General features: G+C 42.4%; 2 protein-coding genes across 2 annotated transcripts in view; both read right to left on the minus strand.

Annotated features, from left to right (window-relative positions):
- The window catches only part of LOC310992220 (protocadherin alpha-8-like), a gene marked incomplete at both ends in the record, with an annotated part of 130,723 nt that overhangs the window by 12,125 nt on the left and 94,859 nt on the right, over positions 1 to 23,739 (minus strand). The gene's annotated exons all lie outside the window — the stretch shown is intronic.
- On the minus strand, positions 681 to 22,758 carry pcdh2ac (protocadherin 2 alpha c). Its single transcript, XM_083981350.1, has 4 exons — positions 19,882 to 22,758; positions 16,322 to 16,386; positions 12,926 to 13,011; positions 681 to 3,830 (listed from the first exon to the last, which is right to left on the minus strand). Exons 1-4 carry the CDS (start codon positions 22,462 to 22,464, stop codon positions 3,523 to 3,525), a joined length of 3,042 nt encoding a protein of 1,013 aa, XP_083837476.1. The 5' UTR covers positions 22,465 to 22,758; the 3' UTR covers positions 681 to 3,522.

The following is a 23,739-nucleotide window of genomic DNA, read 5'->3' on the forward strand; positions in this document are numbered from 1 at the left end:
GCCACTCTATTAAATTATGTTGCATCTGGAAGCTTCCTTTCACAAGGGACTGTTTGGACCATCTGTGACCATGGCTTTCAACCAGGAGAAATGAGGCATCAACGCTGGGCAGGTCATTCTGTCTGTGTCTCACATCTCTACGGGGAATGAGACTTTCTGATTGCTTGTCAGTGTAGAGAAAGAAGAGGGATGTGAGCATAGGTGATAGGTGAGAGCAGCCTGTACATACTTTGTCAGATGATGTGAAAATACTGATGTAGCAACTTGTTCTCGCTCTCGCTTACTGATCGACTCTTTTCCAACTCATCTTAAGTATTGCTTTGACCCTTTTATTTGTCTCTCTAGAGGTAAGAATCTCATCTGTAAAGAACAATTCTGATACTGATTTCTAATTAAGGCTATTATCTTTTAATTAAAAACGGTGTTATTTATTACTTACTAGGCTACCATGGGCTAAAAAGATCCTTACAATATAACTACAAAACCTGACATCCAAATGCAATATGCTGTATTTTTACTTATCCCCCATATTTTATTTCAAAAGGAAAAGCAACACACGTGTACACACACATACATACAAACACCCACACACAAATCCCCCCCCAAGACAATAAATGTAAAATGTATTTTTAAGAAAGAAAACTTTATTAGTGATTTATAAACAAAACACATTACCACTGTATCCATTTAGGTAAAATAAAAAAGTCAGAAAATAAATGAAATAAATGAAATTCACTACTTCACTGTTACAATTGATGAGCGGGTGTACAAAAAAGGGTTTTACAACAGATCTGAGCTTATCCATTTAGGACAGCACATTGCCACCATAGTTCACCACCATACATTGGGAAAGAATGACAGCATGAACGCTCACTAAACACAAGCATACACTACATATACCTTTTTTTACACTGGTTTTTTTTCTGTCATTTTTTCTTTTTTTAAGAGTGAAAGGGAAGTGATAGCTCATCATAGGATCATACATATTTCAGTTACAATATTACAGTGTTAGTTAGATCGTCATGTCAAAGCCAGACACAGAGAGTGATTTTTTTTTCTTTTTTTCTTGCTTTGCTTATTTTCAAAAGCAAAAATCATAGTTGGAAAAAGAAAAAATAATAAACTTGCGTTGAAAGGTATCACACTATAGCATTTACAAATATCTAAAGAGGTTTAGTGGATGCCATACAACATCTGTGGAGTGTGAAGATTGTAGTACGTAGATGTTTGGCAGAGACAGAAGTACATACAAATATCTCCTGTGTGAATAATGAAGAAAAATGATAATACAAAAGAATAAAATCATAGCCATCTATCTATTTATATATATATTTCTCTATATAGTATGTGTTTCCTTAGAGCAGTACATGCAGCAGCCACTTAATGGAGTGACGTCATACTGAGCCGCAAAACTTTGGGGACGTGGCAACAAGTTACAGGCAAGGAAGGGGAACCAACAGAAGCAGGTCTTGAGGCATGTGCATGCCCCTTTCTCAAAACCTCCTGAGAGAGGATTGGTGGGATATAGCTGTGGGATGGGAATCCCTAGATGCCCATATTTTTTAGCATGTTTCAATTACTAATGTAGAGACAATCTATGAGAAGTCTACGCTACATTTACAGCGTACATAAAAGCTAATATGTGACTCGACGATCCTAAACAATCAATGTGGAGAAACCTTTCCTCTTGTACATGGAGGTGGAGGGCCAGCCCACGGCACCTGTCCCCTCATTTTATCCCAGTCCTCCACCCCTGTAATCTGCCTCATCCCACCTAGTCCCCTCTCATCAGTGGCTACAAACAGGAAATGAACATCGAACTGTAGTATTCACAAGTTAAAAGCACTGAACCGTTTTGCACTTAGAGAGACATCTGACAAGAGTTCTGGGTGTGGAGTGGACCCCCCGACTGGGCTTCCCCAGGCCTCATCCACATTACTCCATGCTGTTCTCAGCACACCACAATGTTCAGAGCAGGCCATCGCCAGGATCGATCCTGAGCAGGGGGTCAGAGCGGGGGTTAGGAGCAGTGAGGGTAGATGGGGCGGGCATGACACGCAAAAAAGCAGTTAAAGCTATGAGGCAGAAAAAAAAACCTGGGTATGTTATAACAAATCTTTTTGGAGGATAAATGAAAACAGAATCAGTTCACAAACTTTATCATCACATGTAGAGGCAGATAGTGGGATGGGTGACTTCAGGAAAACAGGCAGTTGGGAGAGGAGAGGATGACTTGTGGCAGCTTGGGGCTAGTACAAGCAGGTGAGCAGTTGTAAACTCAAGGTATTAGGTAAGGACTGGTTGCTACCAAACATTCAAAGCAGAAAGCATCAGGCTTTTGCTGCGGCAGGGAGGGAAGAGAAGGTGTTATCAAAATCTCGAGACTCTAATATTCTGTATTCACTTTCATCAGAGTCCACTGACTGAATGCGGAGTCACAAAGCCAGCTCAGCTGGACTCTCCCCTTTGTGATCCTCAGGAGAATGTGAGGTAACTTCCCATCTCTCCATCTTTCTGGTGCTCTCTGCATTCCTCAGCTGGGGATCTGGCTGGAGGTGAAACTCTCTGTGTCCTTCTAATGCAGTGAGCAAAAACAGAGTGATTACAAAGGATGCTGCTTCCATCCTGAGAGAGTGGATGTACACGTGTGCACCGCATAGTAGACTGTGCAGGGCAAAAAAAGCTTGCAGTGTCTGGTTTTAAGCACATTTCTTCGATGTCAGTTGTTTTTCTCCATTTTTTTTTAATTCCCCTCTGTCTCTCTAGGTCTCAAGTGCTTTCTGTGTCCACTTTGTCATGGCAAGTGTGTGTATTTGTGTTTGCATGTTTGAATGTGTGAGCATGCGTGTGTGCATGTGGTTTTATTGAGATCTCAGGAAACACTGTTGGTAATTACCAGAGGAATCTGCAGCAGTGTCATGTTAGCCTTAGTTTCAGTGACTCTCGTCTGTGCTATTTACAAGTAGTGTGTGTCCAGCTCCAGATCACATATATCTGTCTCAATCTTCTGTCGTTCTTCTTTTCCTTGGCTGGCACAGAGCTTTTCGTTGTTCTGGTACAAAGTATTTGTCTTCTCTCAGAGAGAATTGTTTACACATTGTAGTTGGGGAGGGGGTAAGACAGAGGTGCCAACGTGCCCAGTGGGTTAAAGGAGAAAAAAAAAATCAAGACAAGGGCAAAGGGCAAAGAGTGGTCCTTCCGTAACTGGAAAGGATGACTGACATGAGTTGACTCAGGGTTTATAGGCACATAGGGGCTTGGAGCAAAATCAATCATTTTATTGTTTATAAAGGCAAGATCAATAATTTACCTCAGCAAGAGGCCGAAGGTAAAATTAATCTTGGTAAGGCCTGGTTCATAACAGAAACAGCTTTAAAATGTTATCAGTTAAAATAGGTAATAAAAATGAAATTGGAAAATCTATGATAGTTTTCACATTTTCTTTTTGCCCAGTGGATTTTGGTTGGTACCTCTGTTTTAACAACGCCCTTTTCTAATTTGCCATTTTCTTTCTCTGCTCCTCTACTCATCTCCATCATCCTTGCCCTTATCCTTCTTGTCTTTCTTCTCCTTCTTCTTCTTTTTCTTCTTCTTGGCCTCCTCTTTCTTTCCAAAGGTGATGAAATCGCTCTTGTCGTCCTCGCCTCCCTGGTTCTGTCTGATGGATATGATGGCCGGTGAGCCAGGGATGATAAAGGCTTCTGGGGGAACCTCTCCAGGCTTCAGGTGCTGTGGGGGTGCACCAGGACCGCCGGGGCCATAGCGAAAGTGCCAGCTGTTACTGTCTACACCAGCGCCCATTGGGGGGGACACCTCTCCCCCTTCGCCATCTGAAAGAAACAGAGAGAATAACGATAGGTTATGATTTGCTCTTCATTTGTTCCAAACGGATGTGGTTATTAGTTATTATATTACACAAAATATTATGATTTTCTTACTCACAGGTATCAAACTGTTATATTTCACCATTGCTGCATTGTAATATTAAACACTATAAATTACAGGCCACAACTACATATTTTTCATTGGCATATTTTTTTCAGATGCACTACATTTACTGAGCCTCTTTCACCCCCTTTGTAATGCATTCAACACCTAAATGAATATCATAAATGCTCTTCGACACACCAGCCTGGAGGCAGAATTTGCCCCTCATCTAAGGTTGTGCCTGTCCTTCATGCATGCATGTTTAAGGGAATGCTGAACTAATAACCAAGGAAGACATGATAGGGGTGGCTGTTATGCACATTCTGCTGAAGTTACTTTATGTTCACTCAATTTGCAGGGTAAGTTTTAGGTGGAAAATCATCGTCTCTGAAGAACAGATGCAGTTTTTTTCTGTTTTCAGCACTGATTTCTATTCAATAATTTCATATGGATATGGATATATGGACTAAATGTAGTGATGTTTGCTAAGCTGCTAGATAGATAAAAGTGGGTTGCATTTTTCCTATATGTCATTTTCTTTTGTGAATCACAACTCTTTCCATAAATAATATTATTCATTTACTATATTATTAACACAATTGTCATTTAATCATTTATTTTCTTCTGCTATTCCTAATCAGGGTTGAATTGCAGCCTTTCATCATGCAATTATCTAATATCTGTATTTAGTTATGATACATTTTCATAGATACCACCATTGAACTGCACCTTTTGAGCTGAGAGAATGTGCATGTAGGAGGCAGCCTCTGTGGCTGACCATAAAATTAGCTGCCACAAATTAAATGAAGGCACACTGGAATATGCCCTGCGCGTTTATAAACATAAATCAATCCAAATGCATCAAGTTTGACCGTAGGGAGAGTTCACTAATCTCCACAGTGGCCACTGTAAAAACCTTAACCGGTTAAAAATGAGTGGCATTCTATGAGAAACAACCGTGACATTTTATAAAAGGCAAGAGGTGGTGGAACTTAATGGGAGGTTTCCAAGAAGAGGCTGCAAAGTGGGCAATGAATCAAAGGCTCCCCCCTGGCCAAAGCTAACATCTGTGGCACTCTTTGATGAAACATTAAATACTTCATCATTATGTTAAAGGCTGAGAAAGGTCATGAATTAAAGCTGCGGTATTTCAGTGAAATTTAACTGAACTGTTTTGCAAGGAAAGTGACATTTCACTCTTCTCAGTATGTGCTTCTTTACATTGCTCGTTTGTGCAAATCGCTACCTGAAAATTAATAGACAAGCATGACATAAATGACCTCTTCTTGAAAAATACACTGTTCAGAAGAAACACGGACACGAAGAAAAACATAATTATTAGTAATTGCCAAGTAATTGGCAGGGCAAGCAATTTGTCCATGACCATGTTTCTGTCAATGTGCAGAATGTAACAAACTTAAGGACACTCTACTAGTGAAAGACTCAGTCATTTTGGTTCTTTCCTCGCAGCAATGACCTACTTGCCACAGTTGCCCTCACATATTCCTTTTATTCCTCTCACTACTTTTCTGAGTTCTTTCCAAAGGGGAGATTAAATGAGCAGAGCTCCATCCAACCAGAAGGAACAGTGTCTGGAAGAGGAAACCTGACCTCATGTAGTACCCAGGGCAGAGAATACCAGCTTCCAATATTATCTTACCCCTTTCCTTACCCAGCCAGCCCCAAAATGTTCTGCACCAAATGAGTCGTGATCCTAAATACAACTGGATAAAGACGATGTAATTCTGAATGTGACTGTGGGATTTATAAGATCAAATTCATACATACACAATGATCTTCGTGATATGACAAACAGTGGTTCAGGTGATGATAATACCTTCATTCTCCATTATACCACTGAGAACTCACACATTCAGTTAATGTGTTTGTCTTTGACTGTTGAAATACTGAATCGCTTTGTTACAAAGATGGAGGATGATCAATACAGTAAAACAAGGAAGCTTTAATTTGTGATGATCATTACTCCCCTTTTTCAAATATGATGTACTTCAGTTTTTCCTCTTTAATCTTTATTTTTGCTTTTAATAACATTTTTTGATCATGCTTATTTGTCCATATTACTCCATATTTCACAATTTTAAATTTCTAACTTGCTGTGATTTCTGCTCACAGTGAGAGATCTGCAGAGTAAATTCACAGGACAGTAAACATCACATCTTCTACTTCACATACAATACTTGTCCTAATCAGTCTTGGCACATACTGCTGCAAAGCTCTTCCTTTTGCAGAGGAAATGCACATGTTGAAGCAGAGATCATTTTGTATGTTGTATAATGTAAGTATGTTGTAATTAGTTGAAAGACGGATGTAAATGTCTTATTGTGAGATGTTATTGTTACATTGGGTAATAGGAAATTGTTATGGGTGGTACTATGTTCTTACATTTTAAACAACACATTAAAATTAAATAAAAACTATTGATGGAGAAAATAATTTGCACAATAGTAGTGTAAATTGTTACACAACATTATTCCCTTGGATGTTTTTGAAAAATCATATAAAAATAACTAAATGGGTCATGCATTTGAATTGTTTCACATCTCTATTCCCCAAAAAGCTTGCATGCCTTCACTGACTGCGACAGCACAGATGCAAGAGCTGCACAGAGAAGACAAAATTTGACAAAGAGACTGAAAAGATTAGAACAGGACAGCCTAGATCCAGTCACTTTTTCCTCCACATGAAATCTCTGTGAGGACACAAAGACAGATAGAATCACATTCATTTTCAATGCAAAAGAGTCTTCCCCCAGTTGATAAGTCCTCATCTGACTCCCCCAGCAGAAACATGACCCTAATTCTATAATCTTAGGAGGAAAACAGAAAGCACAACAATTCTGAATGATAAATGCATAATATTTGAGGGCTGGCCTTGCCCCACAGTGTCCACCTTCTTGCCCCTAAGAAGTTACCTGTCCATACCAATTTGTAAACTTGATGAGACACCAGTGCAACCATGCAAACTTACATTCATATACAAAACAACACCCCAGAGAGTGATGAGTCATGCTGAGAGCAGACAGATGGAAAAGATAGAGGCGGGTTAGGATAACTCTCTTAAAAAGGGTCAATGTCTTAAGTAAAGGAGAGAATGAATGGAGCATGGTGGAGTCTGACTGTGTTAAACTCTGATACAACTGAAGAGCCACTGTCACAACAGTCTTCACTAGTCTGCGAGGTTCATTACTTTTTTTCACAATGTTTCCAAGAACATGTCACTTTGATGACAACGACAATAGTGATTATACTGTATGTGAACTGCACACATCTGTGATCTTACTCCTGTGGCTCATAATGTTTCATTATGTGTCATTTCATTCTTTCTATTCCTTAACACGCTTCTCCTTTATGATAATAACACACTCACCTCACCCACTGCTGATCTCCATACAACCATTTCTTCAATCTGATTTGTCGATGGCTGTTGCAGAGCAAAACTTCCTCTCTCCTCTCCTATCTGCTCCTCTCACACAACCTCCCTCCTTCTCGTTCCCATGCCACTCCTCCTCTCTATCTCTCATTTCCTCTGACCTTTCCTATAATCTAGCGTGAAAACTCAGCCAGCCAGCACCCGTCCCTCCCAGTTATTGACAAGAGTCTTAATCATGCCTATCAGTGTTTATGATAACATTAATGTGATTGGGTATTAAACAGCTTGTCCATCAGTGATAACTACCAGGCAAATTAGATACAAGGATGGCTATAGTTACATTGTGACAACATCTCCCCACAGCCCTCGTAATCAATAATTTTGCATTAGTACGTGGTTTTTCTGATTCCTCCCTTTCAATCCTCTGAATGTGAATGTCCCTTTGCCCCCCTGTGATGCTCAAGGTTTTCACAGCCACTTAAAATCACCCAAGCTCCAATTTGCCACGTCTACTTTATTCATCCCCTCGTCTCACCCTACCATCGGCCAGTTGGGCAGAAGCGCAGTGGAGCGCAGTGCAGCGTTACATAACGAGCTGGGGAGGAAGAGGAGGAGGAGGAGGAGGAGGAGGAAGGAGAGGGGCCAGGAAGTGCAAGGATGCAGATATGAAACACGATGCTCACTACCAAAAACGAAGGGTGGGAGGAGGGGAAGTGGATTTAAAATATCCTGAAGGTGCACTTCGTTTTGTTTTTCACACTGCAGTGGTGGAGAAAAATGTGAGTTATGATAGCGAACAGTCAGCCACGCCCTTCTCCCGGACAGTACCTATGTCGGTTAGTGTGCTGTGCAGCCTGTGTGTACATTTTGATAAAAACAAAATGTGATGTTTGTGTCTATTCAAAACCTAATTCTTATTCATGCGTCTGTGTTTTCAGTGTTATGCCTGGGTGGTGATAGAAGAATACATTTGAATGCCTGCATAAATTACCATATTTCCTCCAATCTGCTCACAGTAAATGAAATACAAAAATAACACTGTCATGGTTAAAAATAAAATAATAATGGCTGGTTGCAGGTGTTTAAGAACAATTAAACCTCCACATTAGCATTTCTGAGTGTGCAATTTTGTGTGACTGTTTGGGTTTAATGCCAGGTTGAGCACCTTGTGAGCTCCCAGCTGGACCATGTGGCAGATGGTGGACACAAGCGATCCCAAGTGACAGGATTTCATGCAATAAAAATAACATTGCATGTTGGTGTAAGTGTAGGAGTTTTGAGCTGTTATCTGGGTGTCTATGTGTGTGTGTAGCACATGCAAGTATAGGTGCTATAACAATAAATGGCAGAGTAGGAATTGATTTACTCTCCAGAGAGAGAAAGCGGGAGAGGAAGAGCTGGCAAGATATTTAAAGACTCCGGGAGTGCAGGGTAGAAACAAAAAAAAAAACAGAGTGACAATAAAGGAGAGCAAATAACTGAAGTCAAGAATAGGAAACAGATGGGGAGGAGGGATCCAGAAACAGTGAGAAGTCCCTGCCAGCTTCTAGATGGTTCTACCTTACCTTTCTAAATGTGCTAAAAACCTTTTCCCATCATATACACATTACCTGCAAGACTGTAGCCACAAAGTGTGACAAGCAAGCTCCCATCTTTATCTCCTCTTTACCTTTTTGGTCATAATGAGACAGAAAACTAAACAGACCTAAATTCAACATAGTTCAAACGCTCTAGCCCTGAAGCATTGACGAAGCAAAATGATGCATGAATCCTTAGAGAATTGTCTTGTTTGTCTCTTTCTCTGTCATCTCTCCACACTTTCTCCCCCATTTATTCGCATTTTGCCTTTTACCCCTGAGTCTATTTTTGCCTTGACAGGTGCCTGCTGCAGTTGATTACTGCTAACTCTAATCAGATCTGTCTCTATTCCTCTGTGTATGTGCTCCTGTGTGTATGTGTATGTGTATGCGATTTGGGATGATAGAGAAAACAGCAGACCTGCATCCACCTCTGCAGTATACCACCGCCCAGTGAATGTAGGTCACTCTCCTCCTGTTACTCACTCCTCTGCTTTCTCCCTCCCTTCACACTTCCAACTCTCACTCTCCAAACACATCCCTCCCTTGAATGTATCACTCCCCACCATGCTGCTTTAGTTTGTCCTTCACCTGATGCCACAATGAGCTTTTTTTTTTCTCCTTTCCCTCCTTCGCCCCTCCTCACTCCCCACCCCTCCCCTTCAGTACCTTTGGTCCCACACCATATGTTTGCACTTCCATGTATATAACAGCCCCACTCCCCTCCCCTCCCCACTCTCCTGCCAATATTAGGTGCTATGAATGGTTGCCGTGGAAACTACATCCTCCAGTGAAGCAGTAGGACATTGGTAGGAGTCATGGTGACAGTGCTTGTGCTGATGGAGAATATTTGCTGCAAGCTCTCTCTCTCTCTCCTCCTCTCTCTCACTCGTTCTAGTCTAACCACTCTCCCCTAGCAACAGCAGCCTCACAGCTTCCTCTCTTTCCTTTGCAGACACTCAATCACTCCGATTTACTCATTGTCACGTCCCCACAAACAATTTATGTCCATCTCTTCTCTACCTCTTCCTATTCACCTTGTCCTTCATTGTTCCGTGTCTTGTTTCTTTTCAATATGTCGCTTAGTGAAACCACCCCTCTCCCCCCTCTCCCTCCATCTCTCTGCCCATCTCCCCAGGGGATAGTTGCAATTTATGCACAATTCTGAATGTGCTCTTGGTTAAGAGAAAGAGCTGTGACAGAGAGAGAGAGAGGGACAGAGGAGGAGGACACAGAGGGAGCTAGGAGCAGATAGGGAGAGAGAGTTAGACAGCGAGCAGAGCCCTGATTTCATTAATGTGGGTCTGTTAATCTGGGTGTGGGCTGCGCTCCATCTGTCACAGCAGGAGCGTCACACAAAGCAGCCAAAACACACTTGGAAACACAGCCAAGCTCATGCGCATACATATAGGTGTGTACATAGGAAGACACAAAATAAGATGCAGTGACACGCACACAAAGTGACACCAACACTTGCGGTCTAAATCAGAGGGGAAGAGACAGGGGCGTTGTCGAATGTAGCTCCGTGTCTCACATAGAAACAAAAAATAGTCTATGAGGCAGAACAACACCCTGTAGATACAGTACCCAGACTAATACAACTCCCTTGACAAACTAATCTCCCATATTCTCCTGTTATCCACCTAAGGACCACCGCCTGCCTAATACACAAGACAATTCAGCAATAAATAGCACCGCCTATGACTCATAGTGATGTGACCAGACACATTGAATCAATATCTCCATTTCTCTCATTTCTGAGATTCTGATCAACAACAATCACGTTGAAAGTCAGAGCACAAATCGTGTCCTCCAGTAAAAGAGCACTATAAATAAAAGCTTTTCACATTATATGATGCTCTTTACCCTGAATTATCCTTAGTCCAACCCTAAATTTGACTTGGAGCTAATATAGCCCCCAGGTAATATTTCCATTCTTAATCTGACTAACAATGAGATAAAGAAGGGACAGCTGGCCTAGAGGCAAATCAACATGAGTGCACACAATGTGTTGTTGTTGAACTGCTATGGCTTAATTGGACCACCTTAAATCCTCGCCAGCTGATCTTATTAGCACTGACCCACCCTGAAGACGTCACTTCTGCCTGTTCTGTTCTCCCTCTTTCTGTCTTTCTATCCATCCATCTCTCATGTTTTGAAGTTCCTGCAGTCTGTAAGTCCTCAGCCAAGGCAAGAAATCGATGGCAGAACGGAGGAGGCTGTGCGTGTGTGTGTGCGGATAGGAAGAGACAGTAGTTAGTGTGTGGGTAGTTTGTCTTCCTGCCCAGACCCACCTCCTTCTATAAAAGACACCAGCAGGCCATCTCAACATTCTTAATTACAACAAATCGCCTCTTTATCTAAACTTCATTGCAGTGTCGCCTGCGCTCCAATCTTTTCATTGCACATAGACCTATCATATTCTCTTGCCTTGTTCCTTCAATTTTCTCTACCAGGGTAGTCTTGTCTCCATTTCATTCTTAATCCTTTTTGACCCCACTTGCCATGTCATCATGAGGAAAGTGAAGAGATGACAACAGAATTCTCCTCAATGCACAGATGGCGCTGACACTGTGTACGCATTTGGTCATAATTTTTGGTTAGGGGCAGGGGAAATGGCATCATATGCAATGACATTCACATTACAATGTCCGTGAAATGTCGTCCAGCATTGGGTATGCTGTCAGTTTTGAGTTTTGTTTTGCTCCAGTGTTCTTGTTCTTACAATTCATCCAGCACTGTTTTCTCATCTCTTCCTTTGCAGCGCTTTGTTTGAGCCTTCCTGATATCTCTTGCATCCTGATAAAGGTCCTTTTTGTCGCATGCAAATAAAGCGACTTCTCTGCATCAAGTGTGACCCCTCTGTCATCATCACTTAACATAATTAGGACAACGCTACAGTCTTGATTAGTGAAGTAGAAACACTGCATCCAAGTCTATTCCACCCTTGCAATATCCTTGCATAATGTGACAAGAACGATGCGGCAAAAGGTGCAAAAAGTTAAATTTAGATTTAACGACTATCAACGAATGAACTCATTCAACACCTCTCCCTGTGCGTCACTTGCCTGCAGATATTTAGCAGTTAAAGTGCTGTCATTGATTAGAATTCTCTTTAAATAATACTGAGTCGAAGTCAGGTTTGACTTTTCGCAGACTGTCTTGCAAGTGAATTGCCTGATGGCTTAGGTTCTTTTGAAGATCATTCTACATGAGAGCAAAATTAAAATAATAATGCAATCCAATAATGAAAAACTGATAGAATTCTACTGCACATTGTGTGTAGCAAGGCACAGGTGCATACAATCAGTGGCCTCTTTATTAGGTACAGGTAAATGCTGATATAGCTGCTAGAGCTTCATTATAAAGAGTTACCATATTATTGGTTGCCATCCATCCTTGGTCTTTGTGATTATGAGTATAAAAGAGCTACAGGTGGAAAGAGATTCATATTAAAATAAGAGGGAACATAATTATGTTTTATTACTCTGCTCTGATGTGTTCCCTAATGTTTGTTCTCTCTGGTTCAGTGGCTTATTCCTCTGTAGACATCTTGCTGATAAATCAATCAACTATTGGCCAACTCTCTCTTTCTCGATGTCTCTGAATTGTCTCTCTTCCTGCAACAGAGAGCAGAGATATTCATCTCCGCCTACGTGGCACATGTCATTTCCTCTCCCGGCAGCTATGGGAAGTGGTAGGAGTGAGTTGGGGTAATCTTGCAGCAGATATCTGTGTTTTCTTCATTTTATTACTGTCTTGTGGTTTGATAAGCTCTCGAGGAATGTACAGTTATTGGTATCAGCTAGTAGGGAGAGATTTGTCTGATTTCGTGTCGTGGAATGTCTTGCACAGAGATCCATTAAACTAAATCTTAAGTGGATGTCACGGTTTCGGATTTTTAGGACTTGGCTGGGCCCATGTGTGTAAGGCAGACCTCCTACTTTATTTAAGTTTCTTCCTGACTGTACATGCCATTGCTGCAATTATTTCTGATCAGCTTATCTGAAAGTGGCTTGTCTGACTCTTACCAGCGGCACTGGATGCAGTTGGCCAGTTCTGAACCAGGACTCCCTGGGCTCCTTGCATTACCGAGGATTCCTCCATGTGCACTGAACTGGAACACAAAAACACACATTTACATATTACAGAGTGGTAAGGTATTCTCCTACATACAGTCCAGAAGGCATCCATGTCTCCATGTCTCCTGAAATACACAATATTACGAATTGAAACCTTGTTCGTCTGTCGGTGTGGGCACAGCAAACACAATCCCAGAAATGTGAATTCCAGATTAGGATTAGAGTATTCACCCTACATTTTCCTAACATTCTCTGGATTATGGATTACAGATGGCCGTTACATTTTCACACTCGCGCTGTGGGATTTCAGCACCATCCCCTCTACAGAAAGACTCCACAGCAATAACAACAGCAATAGAAATGCTGTTACAAACTACAGTTCCCCTCACTTCACTGTATCTGCGTTATCTGCAAATGGGAAGGATTATACTGTTCAAGTCTAACTATAACATTTTAATTGTTAAGATCCTGGTGAAACATTTTCATTGTTCAAAGGGGGTCACTGCATTGTGGAAGCATCCAAGTGTTAGTTGACCCAAATTATACAAAATCAGCAGCATAGTCACCAGACATCAACCCTAACCACTGGCAGAATATCTAATCAATAATAAATTATTATTTTTCTATGATTTGGTTGCTGCACCTAGTGTCGACAACAGATTAATTAATTAATAACTTAATCTGATTTTATATTGTTCGAGTTAAAAGAAATAAACCAGATACAGAAACATATAAACCTACTTATAACAGTCCTCTGACTCTCACTGTTCCACTTACATTCACCTGTCCACTGTTCTCTGAACGGTACTTCAGTGTGAACTAGGTCTCTGGAAGTTAAAACCTTTACTGGAAGTCTGTGTGAGCTGATATTTCTCTCTAGTAATTGTGTAAAACTGTAGCATCAATAATTTGTTCACCTCCTGAAAATGAGAAGTTTTTATCTTAAGAACCGTAGAATTAAAATAGAGTTGTGTAAATAAAAGCATGGGTTTTTAGTTTATGAGTGCTGAAGACAGATGAAAGATGTATGAATGTAGGTCCCCATGTACAGTGGTTCTGTGGAGAGAAGAATAGCATTCTAGCGATGGAGGCCATTTTAAGTGCTGCTAAGCATAACCATCATCTGGGTACACTGATCAAATATTAATGGCAAACACTGGGGTTGATGATACACTTTTCAGCTAATGCCTGTCCTTCTCCCTCATTCCTTATCATCTCATCTTCTCCTACTGTCTGAAACCACATGCTTCCTCATCATTTTCTGAGGCCAAAATTTATTTTTGTATTTGTTTTTTTTCCACAAATGATAGATACAGTGAGGGCAAAATGAACCGAGAGATACAAACACAATTAGGAGGAAATATGCATTCCGCCAGAGATTAAATGAAATGAAATGGGTCAGTGATATTACATGGTGTTTGGGTGTGGCATCCAAAATCTCTTACAAGCTGTGATTATGTCAGTATATACTAGCTAGATAAACATTCTGTGAGGCTTGGTATTGGCACATCAGATGCAGTGAATCACGAGAAAGATTTAATATGTTAGACTGCTTCACACAAGCACATTAACTGTTATTAATCTCTGCTGTAATTATGAGGGAATCTGTGTTACATTAATGACACACATGGTTTGCTCTTGTTAATCTGCCACAGACAGAGTTACATACATAAATACATGTGTACTATGTGTGTCAATGCAGATGATGGAAAGACATCTAAACTACATTATAGATCCAGGCTATGTGACTTGAGGTAAAGACATCTGGCACTGCATTTCCATTGCAAATTGGACAGTAACAATTAAGTATAGATAAAGATAACATACAAATAAAGCAACATATGCTATGACACGCATCATGTACATATGTGGGCCTCAGGAAGCACATGTCGCTGAGCAGCATCAGACAAATTCTGTTGAGCTGAGGCTTTGACTTGTCCTATGTGTCATTTTATGTAACTACTGTACTTCAGCTTTAACACTGCCATGGTCACAGGAGCATACACTACTTCTGTGTTTGTATGTCTATGTGAATTCAAGAACCATTTGTTGTCTGTTCAAAGCCAGAGGACTTTCTTCCCATCTATTCCATATCAGATATGTATCAAATAAGATGCAGATCTATCAGAGAAGTTAGATTGATATGATAGATGACACATGAACAGACAGACAAAATCATTAAGCCAGTTGCTATTTGTAACCAGTGCCATCTCTTTTACATGACCCTTGATTGGGTTGTGTCCTGCTGATCTCACAGCAGGTAACAACACTGTGTGTTACGGGTGACGTGATCACTGGTGTGGTCATGCAGCAATCCCCGTGTCCCTGATAGGCCATCTGTCCACCTGACTACCTGCCCTTCATCCACCACTGACCCCCACTCTACTTATCCCTCCCTCCCGTCAGTTCTCCATCTGTCTGTTAACACTGAGAGTGCCTTTTACGACAACTCCATTTCTCCTCAGTGTATTGCTTCTCTCATATTTCACACCCCATTGTTTATTAATAAAGTAATGATTTCATATGATTAAAATTAGATATTTTGATTACATTTGGAACATTTGGGATTTTCTCATAATTTGATTTTATGTTTAAGAGAAATAGTGGGCATTAAGAAATGTAAATGTGAGTAGGTAAAACAAGATGGGTAATTATTTTGTTCCCACCCCTTCCCCTCAGCACAGCTGAGCAACAGCTACAACAGAGATGATCTCAGACATCTTTACTGGAATAGACCTGTGAATGAGCACAAATGCCTCCCCTTGCTAGGTTTGTAGGGCAATAACTCTGAAGACATTTTATGATTTTGTCCTTATGGTAAAAATGCTGCATTACTCATTATGGTATCAATCATTGTCACAACCTAAAATTGATTAACTACAATACACTGCAGTGACAATTCAACATCACAATCAACACCAGGGCATTTTACTAACACCTGTCTATATTCTATTAAGTCCTTAAAATAATGATGCCATTGGATTGAAACCTTGTGGACCAATTACTCCCATCGCAAACTGTGTTATTTATCTACATGTTATGCTTTTACGTCATAAACCTTTCTGTACACTATTTGTGGATATGTTACATGAATTGACTATGTGCTTGTGTTACTGTAGATGGTTACATGAAAAACCATTTGCAAGTTGTCTGAGATGGTAGTGAATTTCCACAAAGTGTGGGTGGTGTTAAAGATGGGCCAGTTTGAGAATGGTGCATTATTTGTTTTTTTTGCTCAAATCAGTCAAGTGGGTTGAGTGTACACCTTTTTAACAAAACAGAGTGTTACTGGTGAGTGAGTTATCTTGAGATATTTACTGCAAAGTGGAAAAATGGGATGCTTACCTCTGCATTACACCTCCTGCTCTCAGGGAGGCTGAATATCTCCAGTCTGCATTCGGCGCCTTGGGCTGCAAGAGAGAGTGAGAGGAATTGAGTCTTAAGTACAGGCGAAAGCCAATACCATCTTATTAATAAGTCATGGAGCGAACTGCTAGTGCATGCGCGTCACATACACACACACACACACACAAACTCCATCTCTCTCACATGCACACACATAATCATTGCAGTGACAGCTTGCCCCTGCGTTCAGAGAAAAGTGAATGATGAATTGAATCTGGTACGTGCACTCTTTTCCTTTCAGCAACCCCACACCCCATCCCTCCTCCACACTACTCCATTTCATGTCCTTTGAAAGTAAATGACAGAGGTTTCACTCCAGCTGCCCAATGACCCTGGTACTGTCACATGACCCCAGGCTACATGTCCAGTGTTAGTCCACAGGCCCCGGTGGCTGTGGTGCAAACCGTTAACATGGAAACATTGCACAACCAACACATGTATGTGCTTACAGATGTAATTCAAAGCTGCAGCTGTGCCTTCCATCTCTCTCCAATCTATTTCACTCAAAATAATCCACTGGGTGAAAATCAGTTATCACAAAATTACTGAAATATGTTTTCTCCTCTGCTACATGATGGTTTCTGAACAACCTCCATTATCTTCAGTATTTTTCCTTTTCACCGTACCCCCTCCTTTCTTTTATTCTCCTCTGTAGATTCACCACCCCCTCTTCTTTGCTGCTGAGCTCTTTCTCCCTGTTATATCCTCTTTACACTGATCAAAACCTTGAGTTTCACTGGCACAGAGTCTGCTTGAATCAGTCTGACACATCTCACCATGGTAACTGCGCAGAGTCCTGCCTACATTTTACCCTGCACCCACCGCCCTCCCTAAATTCACTCCTGTGAAGGTCACAGGTGGAGGAAGGAGGGGGTAGGGGAGGGCAGATATCAGATTAACCCTGCCAGCTCTGCATCTGTACAAAGACACATCTTAACAGTGTGACACAAAAAGACAATATCACCACAACCTCTGCCCATGTGTCAGTGCTGGAATTTGTTTGTGGCATCCTAAAATAAGACTTCAGTATCTGCTTATTGTAAGTTTCTATCAATAAGGATGATTCAAGGAATACAATCATAAAATTTCACAAAATATAGTTTTATAATTAAAATGAATTGTTTAGTAGAAATTCTTCTGTAAGATCAGGTTCATGACTGGCGGAATACATTAGACCATATGTAATCTCGACCTAAACCAGTCCACATGAGGACACTAAACTCTCCCTGCTTGGCCACGCAGTTCATAAGACAGCCATTTGCAATCCCATTTCCTTTCAAATATGACAGATGTTCACTTGCTGCCGAAGCTGCATTGACCTCTATGAGTCTGCAGTGGTCATTCATCACCCTTGAAATCCAATAGTTGGTCTTAATGAGAGAAGCCTGGTATTCCTCCTGGAGTCATTCAAACAGAGCAGAACATCTACAGAGATTCACAGTAATATCGCGTTTGCAACATGTAACCACTGGAAACCAAGGGTGAACTGGATAATTTGAACACAAGCACTCATCAAAAAAAAACATCAGTTACTGGATTGGCAGTGAAAGAAAAATAGGTTACCATGACATTTAACACATTTAAAAAAGCACTTTGTCTAATTTTACCATTTGCAAAACACACAAGAAGAAATAAAGACAAAAGACACAATTCAAGTAAGGCCAGATTGTTCACAAATGGGGCTGAATGGGTTTGTAAAATGTTTGCCCTGTTGCAGCACGGCAATGGCCGAAGGCAGAGTAGTCTGGCTGGCCGTATGGTGCGCATGGGGAAAATGAAAACACATGCTAAGACGAGAGACATTAGATACCAGCATCTGGAATCTAAACAGGTCTGCAGTGTAACATACTCTCAACGGAAGACACAAATGCAAAACTAGAATATTACCAGTCCACACAGTAAATGTAAACAAAAACAAAGAAACAAAAATATATGCTACTGCTATTCAAAGTGTATTCCGATTCATCTTTTGAAAAGGCAGAATCTAATTTAAGTGGAGACAGTAAAAAAAATGTCCCATGGGTTTTTAGTGTATTAATTCCCCCACCTGGCTCTAAATTGTAAATTAGGAAATAAAGAAAGCCTTTGGTTGGGCCATTCAACCTTTTTCTCGCCTTTTCCTCCATTCTTCCCTCTCCCTCTCAGTGAACACTCCTAGCATGGATACAGAGCTCACACCTCCGCCATCAACACTGTGTCCAATCACCTTTCATCCCCCCGCCTCATCTGTGCTAAGCCAGCCAATCCACACACAGCACGGAGAAACACATTGCTGCCAGTTAATTACATAGCAAGAACAAACATGATTGGCATTTAATGAGGAACATGTCAAGTGATAACAGAACAATTACCTTAAAAATCGCTTTATTCCTCTTTCTATCACTTATTTTCTCCCATTATTCTTTTCTGCACTGCACAGACAGACCCACGGGGGCTTTCAGGACAAATATGATTATGTGGGAAATAAATGCTGTTTGTTTGCTTTGCTACAACAAGGAATGATGCAAGCAACTCTGTGCATATCGTCATCAACCTAAAGCCATTAAACCATTTAATGAGACTATAACCTACATGGAACTCAGACACAGTCTCCGTCTCATCCCATGCTTCTTCACCAATTCACAAACTCTGGCTTAGTGTTTAGTGCCAGGGATGTACGTGACCAGAAGAGGATATTTTGGTGCAGTGGGACTGGTGGTCCTTGTAGCTGGCAAAGGCTGCCCTACCTCTCCTACAGAGATGACCAGTGAATGCCCTCTGGACCTGCACAGACTTGCATATTGTGGCACACAGACCACAGCGGACAAACAACACTGGCCGTGTGAGGTCATAGGTGAACGAGCAACTGAAATCTAGTCGAGGCTACCAGCAGAAGAGACAGTAAAAGAGACACAGAGAGAGACAGCGAGATGGTCGCTGGATAAATATTTTGATTTTGATTTTTGATTACACACTTTGCACAACTATGGAAGATGGATGCACTTTAACATGTTACACCCTGAATCACCAAACAACTGGTCTTTAGCAGGCACAGAACACACACAAAGACACCACAGTCAGCGTCCAATAGACACACACAACCCAAGGGGCTACACACACTAATGTTACCATCGAATGTTAAGGTACAGACCTGAAGATAAGTGGCTCATGATGTCACACCAGTGAAGGTAATAATGGACTCATATTAGTTAACAAAATGCTGCTCCTTGTTTCTCCATCCTGAGGGAATTAACCCAATCTTGAAAGCGGCACAGTATATTTTCATTCTTTCATTCTTAGATGCAAGTGACAGAAATGCTCAATAAATGCTCATATTCTATTTTATGCAAGAAAGACAAGCCATCTGAAAAAGCTGAACAACAACGGATAAAAACTCTTCTAAATGTCATCTGTCACCCTACAGCAAAAAACACCACCCTAAAGCCAAGGCTGAGCCACATAGTAACCAACAATTTTCCTCTTATATCTTGTGCTTTATGTGTCATGTGCTGCTCACACACCTGAATGGCAGTTGCGTCGGGCATACTGAGACGCCGAACAAATAACTGGCTCTGTCCACTGTGGCTGGTGACGTAGCCTGAGCCCCAGGTGCCACTATGAGGACGTCCTGTGTTGTAGAACATAAAAGTGTCACTTCCTGATGTGGCGGTCAGGCATGTCTTGTAACAGTATGTTTTGGTCAAAGACCCGTTCCCCCGGACTTCGATATAATGTGGTTCCACTTTGAGGTCACGGCGGTCCCTCACGGCCACATTGTTGTTTGGCTGGCCACCACCTCCCCCACCTGCAGCTCTCCCTCCACCTCCACCTGCACCTGCTCCGGCACTAGCACCACCACCTGCTGTGGCCCCTCCCTCAGGAGCACTCTTCTTGGATACACAACATGGGGAGCAGGAGCCAGGCTGAGTACAGTAGGCATGGCATCGCACAATGGCCAGCACAAAGATGGTAACCAGGAACACAAAGGTTGTGGCACTCAGGGCAATGATGAGGTAGAGGGTAACATTGGATAACATTAAGGGGCTGTTGGGCCTGATGATGCGCTTGGGGTCTGGGATCACCTTCGGGGGCAGCTCCATTACATACACGTGAATGGTGGCAGTGGAGGAGAGTGGTGGTAGGCCGTGATCATGCACCAATACACTTAGAGCAAAGGAGGTGGAGTTATCTTCAATGACACGCCTTGTGGTGCGTATCTCACCCGTGTACTCATGGACCTTAAACAGGTCAAGGTCTGTGTTAGTCTGTTCCAGGGCATAGAGCAGCCAAGCATTCTGCCCTGCATCGCCATCCCACGCTGTAACCTTGGAAACTAACACTCCCGCTTCAGCATTTTTCATCAGTGTCTCTGTGGTGCGGCTCCCATTGGCAGGTGGGTAGACTATCTTGGGTGCGAGGTCATTCTGATCCATAATGTAAACATATACTGTGGCCACACGGCTGAGGTGAGGCACTCCGTTGTCCTGGGCTTTAATCTGAAAGTGAAACTCTCTCAGCTTCTCGAAGTCGAAGGCTCGCATGGCGTAGGCCTCACCTGTAGCAGGCTTGATGTTAACATAGCTGGCTACAGGAATACCGTGGTTGTTGTCATTGAGGACAGTATAGGTGATTCGTGCATTTTCTCCAGCGTCAGCGTCTGTGGCCTTCACAACACAGAGAGCTGCACCGGGAGCATTGTTCTCCGTAATATAAACAGTGTACGATGTCTGTTCGAACCGAGGTGGGTTGTCGTTTACGTCCGCAACGTCCACCTTGAAGGTCATTTGAGATGACAGGGGTGGGGAGCCTCCATCCACAGCATTGACTGTGACATTGTAGGATGAGATGGTTTCCCGGTCCAAGAAGGCGGATGTGACAATGGTGTAGTGGTTCCGGAAGGACTTAATCTTGAAAGGCAAGTGGGGCATGATCTCCAGGGTTACTTGTTTGTTTGGTCCAGAATCACGGTCGTTCACACTAATCAATGCCACAACCGTGTCAGCCCTGGCATCTTCACGCACAGGGCTGGAGAGTGAAGACAGTACAATGTCAGGAATGTTGTCGTTGACATCCAAAACTTCTACGACTACTTTACAGTGCACTGCCACAGGAGCCGGCCCTTTGTCCATTGCCTGTATGTACATTTCATACGAGTTTGTCTCCTCATAGTCTATATTGTTTTTCACCCGAATTTCCCCGGTGTCTGTGTCCATGGAAAACATCTGTCTGACTCTCTCAGGTGTGTAACTGCTGAAGGAGTAAAAAACTTCTCCATTGGAGCCCTCGTCAGGGTCTGTTGCGTTTAACTTGATCACAAGAGCGCCCTTTGGAGAGTTTTCAGATAGTTTCACTTTGTACACAGAGCTATCAAACGCTGGCACGTTGTCATTGGCATCAAGGATGCGAACATTGATTTTGGCCGTGCCAGTTCGCTGTGGGGTGCCTCCATCCATAGCTGTTAGGATTAGCTGATGAGAGGGCATCTGCTCGCGGTCAAAGGGCTTTTTGAGAATGAGCTCAATGTGCTTATGACTGGAAAAGGGCTTAATGGAGTCCAGGGTGAGGTGGTCGTTTGGGCTGAGTCTGTACTGTTTGACGGAGTTCGAGCCGTCATCTGCATCCTGAGCTCCCTCGATGTGGAACCGCGACCCGGTGGCAGCGGACTCTGACACCTCAAGCTGATACTCATCTCGAGGGAACTGTGGAGCGTTGTCGTTCACGTCCAAGATCTTCACTTCCACGTTGTGCACCTCGAGCGGATTCTCTAATACCACCTCCAGGTTACGTGAACAGGTGCCACTGAATTCACAAACTGTCTCTCGGTCAATGCGGTCACTCACCACCAGCTTCCCGGTTTTGTGGTTTATGGTGAAATACCTCCGTCCACTGTCCGATGTGATTCTGATGCGTCGGGTGGAAAGTTTTCCCAGGTCCAGACCCAAATCTCGGACAATGTCACCGACCTGTGCCCCGTTCTCCAGCTCCTCCGGAATGGAGTATCGAATTTGTGCATTTGTAAGGCCACTGAGTATGAAAATAACCAAATATAAAGAAAAAGGCACGTTCTCTTTTACACTGTAACAGCATCGCGCCGTCACAGCCATCGCAGGCAGGCAGAATTTGCAGACGGGTTGGAGAAATCTTTCCGCCTTTTCAGCTTGCTGTGCGTCCCCACCCGCCTCATTAAAAACGAGGGAATAGTCCGTGCATAACTCCGACTATGTGCAGGACGACCACCGCATCCTCTGTGGTGCCTGCTTCAAGGGAATTTTCCCCTGCGCATCCATGTTTTCCTTTGTGTGTTTTTAAAAATCTCTATCCTCCTGGCGAGGCTGACTCCTTTCACTGATGCTGCCTATTGGTCTCTCTCTCCCTCTCCCTCTCTCCCTCTCTCTGCTATGTGGTGATGGTGTCTGTGGGCAAAAGGGGAGGGGGAGCCACTCGCTCAAACGATGCTGGCTGCATTTCAGCACCTCAGATAAAAATGATCGTGCAAAATCTAATAAAAATACCCCCCCTCCAAAAGAAACCCTGGGGTTTAATCATCTATCTACATATGGATCCGTGCATGGAGCAGCAAATGCCATCTTCACAATGATTTTCGGAGGAGGTGAATTCGACACAGTCGTTTTCCCTCTTTTTTTTTTGTCAGTGCCACCGCCCTTTTCATTGTGCGCTGGGAAACTGATTTATAAACCAGCCTGGCGATTAGACGCTCTCACTGATGCAAACCCACAATTACCCAGGAGCCTTCTAGCCACAAGGAAGAGTAGATTTATGATACATTTTGAAAATTAAACATGCAGAATAATACAAAAACACAATTGTATTATAGCTCCATGACAATTTCGTGCGACTGTCTGTTGACTGTACAACACTTCCGAAATTATTAATAGTGTCATCAAGTTTGACATTCTATTCAACATCACAAGCCAACGGAGTAATGGGAAGTGACAGGTGGACTGCACGACTGCGTATGGGCTATTTGAGACGACTCTTGTTTTTAACACCACCAGACCAGTAGTAGAGTATCTGGCTGTTTTCACGTTGCGTCTGTCCACGAGTTTTGCGCTCAGACACAGGAGAATTTCGTCAGCACAAATTATATTCCCTGTTCTGTCATTATATCACGTTGTTCAACAGCTGCAAACTGACGATGCTTTGCACTTATAGGACGCCAGCGCTGCAGAGCACTTTGCGCCACAGGTTAATTCCCACATGAAACACCCACACACACAATGCCTGTGAAGTCAGGAGGTTGTTCACTGGTGAGGATGCTAACGGGGTCACAGAGAAGATACTCCAGATGTGACCCCTTTGTTCATCTGGCAAAAATCTAAGTTGGCCTCTCCTGACAGACAGTAATGGTTACGCACATG

This window comes from Trachurus trachurus, assembly GCF_905171665.1.
Source record: "Trachurus trachurus genome assembly, chromosome: 10".
Classification (NCBI taxonomy): domain Eukaryota; kingdom Metazoa; phylum Chordata; class Actinopteri; order Carangiformes; family Carangidae; genus Trachurus; species Trachurus trachurus.

What these genes read in the sequence shown, in the direction of transcription:
- pcdh2ac (XM_083981350.1), bottom strand. Translation starts at nt 22,464, where the DNA reads ATGGCTGTGACGGCGCGATGCTGTTACAGTGTAAAAGAGAACGTGCCT. An exon ending in CCGACGCAACTGCCATTCAG is followed by an intron (nt 16,387 to 19,881) that starts GTGTGTGAGCAG and finishes TCTCTCTTGCAG; the next exon opens with CCCAAGGCGCCGAATGCAGA. An exon ending in GCAGGAGGTGTAATGCAGAG is followed by an intron (nt 13,012 to 16,321) that starts GTAAGCATCCCA and finishes TTTGTGTTCCAG; the next exon opens with TTCAGTGCACATGGAGGAAT.